This window comes from Mchenga conophoros, linkage group LG3 (assembly GCF_057382185.1).
Source record: "Mchenga conophoros isolate Kocher_MC1m ecotype Shallow Benthic linkage group LG3, M_conophoros_male_GT1.1, whole genome shotgun sequence".
Classification (NCBI taxonomy): Eukaryota; Metazoa; Chordata; class Actinopteri; order Cichliformes; family Cichlidae; genus Mchenga; species Mchenga conophoros.
Window position 1 is genome coordinate 41,519,836 of NC_140528.1, and position 6,693 is coordinate 41,526,528.

Genomic DNA, 6,693 nt, shown 5'->3' on the forward strand with positions numbered 1-6,693 from the left:
GTTTGTGTCTCTCGGCAGTAAAAAAAAAAAAAAAAAACTTCCATAGACACTGTTGGATTGATGTAGAATAAACAAACAGTTCTGATTTCACTTTATGTGCGTGAGGAGGAAAATAGTGGGGTACTCTTTTCGGGGCAATGAACCACAGGTGTGCTTGATGCTGATGTGGAACCGTGGAGGGGTAAAGGTGAAAGGGCCAAAAACAAAGCAAGAACAGGAGGAAAGGAAAGTGATGAAAACGATTTTTCACCACAGTGAAGACAACTCACAGTTTCAGAGAGTCTTCATGAGGTACATGTAGACTCGGCCCTGAAGCAGCAAACACACAGGAGAAAAACACAGTGGGCACATCTTGGTTTCACTTTCACTTTGAAAGGTCAGCAAACAAACAATGAATGAAGCTCAAATATAAATGTGCCAGCTTGGACACTGTTGTGGGGCACCCAGCTGATTCCAAAGGGTCCTTAATGGTTAGTACCCACATTTCTTTGGCGTGACAGGAATGACTCATTTTACCAACATGAGCTCATCACAACCGTTAACAACAGAGAAGTGAAACTGTGTGAACACCCGTCCTCTCTTTCCTCCCTCAGGCCTGTTAGGGACACAACCCTCTGTTATGCCACAGACAAACAGAGAAGCCACCATCAGTTACAAAAGGATTGTCACTATTCCTTCTCATTTTTAGATAAAGCTACAGATGACTAAAACACACACACACATTTTTTTGCTATTTTTGTAAATACAGCGAGCCCAACACTAGGAATAAGACAAGGAGCCATCAGCACAGCGTCAATGAATAAATCATTAAGATGATACTCCAAGATGAGCTGACAGTGTCAGAAGGAGGATCCAAAATCATGTAATCTATCACTGACACACAGACAGAGGATGAAACATGAAGAAATCTTACTAGTGTCTAGAAAAAGGCCATTCCTAAAAGACAGCACAGAGGCCCTGAGCACCAGATCTATAGAAGCCAACACGACCCTGCAGGCTGTGTAAAGGTGTCACAGAGACTATCCAGCACATGAGATGCAAGCTAGGACAGCGTACAACCAAGTGGCTGGGAGATGGATCCCCAAAAATCCATCTGGGACTGATGATGTGAAATCTTTGCTTCTTTGGTGAATCTTACATGTGGAATCAACCTGAATACACAATCACTGCTTTGTGAAACAATTACATTTCACTGTGAAAACTTCACAATGAATAACAAACACAACCATCCTGATCTTCACTCAGTGCAGTTACATTGCTCTGACATTTTCTCAGAAGCAGCTCGAATTCCTGTAAAATCCCCGAGAGAAGTGACATCATCTAAACTGTATGTCACAAGCTTAATGTTTTGCAGTTTTTATTAGTAAAGCATGTTTCTCACTATGAGCAGATTTGTCTTTGTGGTTTTGTGGTTCACTGTGGGTTAATAAAAGACTGTTTAATTGTATCTCTTAGTCTGCACCTGAGTCCTTCTCGATTGCCTTGACTCTTAGCCAGTTTGAATCTACTTTAGCATCTATATTTTAAATAATTTGGAGTTCACGTTCCACTCACTGTGAGAGATGTTGACATAAACGTGGAGCAACAAGCAGCTCAAACAATAATGCACATTATTAGCAGTAATTTTAATATAGGAGACACTAACAGTATCTCCCATATTATACATGACACATGCTGCTGCTTTGTGAAAACTTGTTTATGTGGGAAATGCACATGATTAATAACATGCCACCCTGAAAACAAGGGTCAGGAAAGGTTGCATGGTTTTAGTTAAGAAGCAGTTTTAAGAAGTTTCCAACAGGGGACAGCAGATCATCTCTTTAGTTCCAACACTGAGAGAGATTCACTATTTAAGTTCTGTGTAGAGCAGGGGTCCCCAATCCCAGTCCACGAGGGCCGGTGTCCCTGCAGGTTCTAGATCTCACCCTGGGTCAACACACCTGAAACACACACACACGTTCTTACAGAAGTTCACACATATACATACAATGCCTTGTCTTAGAACCAAGGGGGTGTTGCTTTGCTATGACGTGTTTTGTGTGAACTGTCTCTCAGTAAAAAGGCAGCAGGAGGAGGTCGTCATCGAGGTCATTTTCGTGGTGGACACAGGCCTCCCTTGCGCAAGTGATCAATCGATCGACTGTCTTGTTTGCTTCATGATGAATACGTCTCTAGAATTAGCGGGGCTTGTGGAAGCACAGACCCAACACCATCCTCTTGTTCTCCTGCCTGTGTATTTTAGTACTCAGCTATCCCGCTGCTTCCCTGTGTCAAGTCTGCTTATGTCTCATGCTTCCTGTTTTATTTCATAGTCTTTGTCCTACAACAGTCTGTCTAGTTGTTTCTCCTTATTATGTCTGACTAGTTCCAGCTGTGTTTCCTCCTTTTCGCCATCCTCTTGTTCTTCTGCCTGTGTATTTTAGTACTCAGCTATCCCCTGCTTGTTGTCACATTGTAGTTCTGTTTGCAGTTTAGTTTTCTAGTTTCCCAGTTTTCTGGTTAGTGCTTAGAGTTTATAGTTTTGTTTCCCTGCATTCATGTTCAAGCTTGCCAGCAAATAAAGCTGCTGCTGCCCTGAAATTAACTTCTGCCGTCTGAGAGTCCTGCATTTCGGTCCAATCCAGCCTGCCACACAGCACGCACCATGACAATAAATTACTAAAACATGACAAAAAAAACATTAAGAAAATAAATAAATATGGTGCTGTGCATTACATTGTTCAAAAATTCATGACAGCTACTTCAATTAATGTAAAAATATAAAATAATATCTAGCCATATTGTTCTGCTTATGTATCTAAAATTGGATTGTGGGGCAGCAGCCAAAGCAGGGAGGCCCAGGGAGACCTCCCTCTTGTCATTTCCTTCACCTTTTCCAAGGAAAACATCGAGTTGTTCGTAGGCCAGCCGAAGAATATGCTGGGAGAAGCTTTTTGATGTGGAGGAGCGGCTATACTCTCAATCCCTCCTGAATGACTGGACTCATCATACTGCAAAAGGAGACCCCATCCACCTTTCGGGGAAAGCTAATTTCTGCTGCTTGTATCGTGATTTCTTTAATAATAATGTTAACAAAAGGATCAGCCCTAGATTAACATATTTATGGCAACAACGGTGCTCCATTTGGTGGATGGCTGCATAACATTTGAATGTAATAATTTACCAGCACTGGGAATTAATTAAAAATTAACAAAGGCAATGATTAGTTGACTAAGACACAGTGGAACCTAATGAGTAACTTTGTGAGGAAGACTCCTCATTTACATAGCAAACTGTAATCTCTCAGACAAATAAAATTGTAACCATCGCAGTCCATTTCCTTTATTTCTAATTGTGCTTTTTAAAGCTTTTGTAGTAAATGTAGTAATGTCTGTGAAGGTTCTTAGTAAATAATGTCATGAAATATATTGAATCCTGTATTGAGATTTAGCTGGATAATCGCTGTAAGTAGGGGAGACCGGGGAAAGTTGTAACGTGGGTCAGTTGTAACACTTCTAATTTCTCCAATCAGGGCTAAGTTTCAAATGATATGACTCATCCTGTGCATGCCCAACTCAGTTCTGCTATCACATGTGAAAAATCAGCACATTTTGTCAAACGCAGACAATTTAACATGAAAAAAAGTAATTTGTATAACAAAAAGTAAGTTTTTCTACTATATTTAAATTTCTAATAGCATTATCTGCTTTGCAGTTAAACTCATCAAACTTAAATTATGTTATTTGTATGTCTATGGGGATATATTCTGTGTAGGTCTTTAGTGCTAATGTTTTAGCCGTTGGCTGTAATGTTAGCTAGTTCATGGCTATAGGAGTCTGGGTCAGTTGTAACAGCAACAGTCTGGGTTAGTTGTAACAATAATGCAGATGTTACAACTTACCACACTATTACTTTAACTTATATTAAACAAGTTGGGGCAACGACATCAGCAGAGAGAGGTTCACTGGTTGCTTTTGTATATGCGGTTAATGCCATTGGCAACACAATTCCTCCACTGTTTGTGTTCCCACACATGCATTATGCAGACCACTGTGTCAGAGATGGACCAGTAGGAAGTACTGGTAGTGGAAATAAATCAGGATGGGTGCAAGAAACAGATTTCCTCATCTTTCTGAAGCACTTTGCAAACCACACCAAGGTAAGCCATGATAAAAAGTAATGGAATTGCGATGCTGGTGCACAACTACATTTTTTCAGCTTCATTGTTATGTTCAAAGTTGGTGCAAGAGTTGTAGGTTATAATGCCCACTGAGCCAATGAGGCCAAACTCAAGGAAGACCAACCAAAATTAATGAAATATTCAGTTGCAGAAAATTCCATAATTTGTCTTTTTTTTGGGGGGGGGGGGGGGGGGGGGGGGTTCAAAAGTTAGATTTCTGCATTCTGTCACACACACACATAGCTACATAAATGGCTCTAAGTGCATTCATGTGTTGAATAAACAAAGATCACATGTTAATGTTTTGTTAGTACCCTTATTTCATTGTGTTACATTTCACCCCAGGATATGTTACAACTAACCCAGACTATGGGGTTAATTGTAACATTTCACTCTTTGTGTTTGAGAGCATACCATGCAATGGGTAATTGTGCTGCAGAGAAAATAGCTGCACTATTTAATAGCCGAGACATGTAAATACTTTGCATTACATTTTGAATCCACTACCTTAAAAGAGCTTCAATTTACAGACAGAAATGTGAAAAATGTTACAACTATCCCCGGTCTCCCCTACTTACTAACCCACAGTGATGCAATAAAATACCAAATACTTTACAAGGCAGACTTAAAATTAATGTGTGTTTACCTAAAACGGTGCACTACGAGACCTTGACAGTTTAGACGGAGTGGCTTCCTCTTCAATCAGATTTTCAGCAGCTTTGAAAATTTCTTCCCATTGCTTCTTCTCTATCATTTTCTTCACTTCATTAGTCAGCTTTTCTTTTGCCTTTTTCCTTAAAAACTCTTTCCGCACCATCCCCTCTTCCTCTAAAATCAGTTTGTAATAGCATTTTCTTCTGTCAAAACGATTTGATATTTTACAGCATTTCCTCCAATTAATTAATGTCATCAGGGATGCTGCAAAAATGACAAGCAGGAGAGAAAAGTATCCATATCTCTGGAAAAAAACAACAACATGTTATTACTGTGTCACAGGTTAAAACACATGATGTACACAAAGCAAAAAAAGACACTTGCCTTGGACTCATTGTTCAGTTCAGTGATGAGTAGTTTCTCCTCAGCAGTGAGCTTACCGGTACTCTTGCAGGGCAACTGTGCCTGTCCTTCAGAGAGATGGTTCGCACAGCAGACATACCAGTCTCCAATGAAAAATACGTACACAACCCAAAGCACGCTAACCAAAATTGCCTTTAAAAAGTGACGGAGAAAAGAACTGTAAAATCTGTGGCATTTAGAGCGACATGTACCATCACATGTGTATTTAAAAACTCTCTGAAAGGAACTGTTTGTCCACAGCATCAAGAGAAATATCATTAGAGCAGGCAGACCCATGTAAATTTTGCAGTCAAACGTTTGTGACTTGCAAGTGCATTCAAATCTCCTGTTCAACAAATTGGTGATGGCAAAAGTCACAATGATGGCAACGTAGACACGCTGTTTGCTAGAAGCAACACTTGCGATTAAACTCTCCATCTCTAATCTCATCTGCTGAGATCCTGCTTGTGCCCTCAGAAAATATACAGGACCAACCGGAAACCACATACTTCCTGTCTTGAGTGTCTGTGCAAATATAAAACTGCAAGCATCCTCATTTTAGGTTTTTTTTTTTTTTCATTTTTAAAAGAGTCAAAAGCAGTTTTTGAGTTATTCAAAATTATATTTGCCTCAGGCTGGACGCACATTGATGCTATTTTATATTATGTAAGTGACAATTTGGAAGCCACCTCTACAAATGCAACATTTATTGAGAAAAATTAGAGAGTGCTAGCTGTGAAGCAGCATTCAGCTTCATATAATTTATGGTCTTGTTGTCTGAGCAGACTGGAGCTCTATTTGTTGTTTTGTTGGTCTGTTCGCTTTCCTGTGGACAGGTGCGCTTGGGGCAGAGCTGCTAATTGAGATGTTTGCTCTGCTGTGTCTGATCTGTTTCATCACGGCAGCTTCGAGGCTGTCGGTGCAACAGTTCTGCTTCTGTGATAATGTAAAAAAGTTGTTAATAACAATTCTTGAGTTCAAAACAATCATCTGGCTAAGTCAATTATGCCCAAAATGTTGTTTGGCATCTGTGCCCTAATGCACTGGAATATAGGATTAGTGATTCGGGTTCCCACTTGTAGTTGGGAACTTGCTTGCCATCAGCAGTGTGTGAATGTGTGTGTGAATGGGTGGATGACTGAATGTAGTGTAAAGCGCTTTGGGGTCCATGGGGAATAAGCGCTATACAAATACAGGCCATTTACATTTTTTTACCATTAGTCACTAATAGGGATGGGTACCAGTGTCCGGTGCCATGATGGTACCGGTTCTGACATAAACGGTAGTAACCAGACCGAAAAGCAGCGCACATTTTGGTGCTTTATTTCGGTGCTTTTTTTTTCCTAAGCTGTGATACACTTTAGATTCTAGCCAATCATTTTACGTTTCCGAGGATAGTAGGCGGGGCCAGGTACGTACGTTCTTTTATGCAGAGCTACAGATTAAAAATGACCAAGTCGAAGCGGTCAAACTCTGGC

The 6,693-nt window shown here is 40.2% G+C and overlaps 1 protein-coding gene across 1 annotated transcript; it reads right to left on the reverse strand.

The window, feature by feature from the left end:
* Nucleotides 1–1,414: 1,414 nt before the first annotated feature.
* On the reverse strand, nt 1,415–5,564 carry LOC146578701 (uncharacterized). The gene is made up of 3 exons (XM_085267834.1): nt 5,198–5,564; nt 4,806–5,117; nt 1,415–1,940 (listed from the first exon to the last, which is right to left on the reverse strand). Exons 1-2 carry the CDS (start codon nt 5,510–5,512, stop codon nt 4,806–4,808), a joined length of 627 nt encoding a protein of 208 aa, XP_085123960.1. The 5' UTR covers nt 5,513–5,564; the 3' UTR covers nt 1,415–1,940.
* Nucleotides 5,565–6,693: the final 1,129 nt, after the last annotated feature.

Coding starts and splice junctions, on each gene's coding strand:
- LOC146578701 (XM_085267834.1), bottom strand. CDS start 5,512: ATGGGTCTGCCTGCTCTAATGATATTTCTCTTGATGCTGTGGACAAAC. Junction 5,118..5,197: donor AACTGAACAATGAGTCCAAG/GCAAGTGTCTTT, acceptor GTTTTTTTCCAG/AGATATGGATACTTTTCTCT.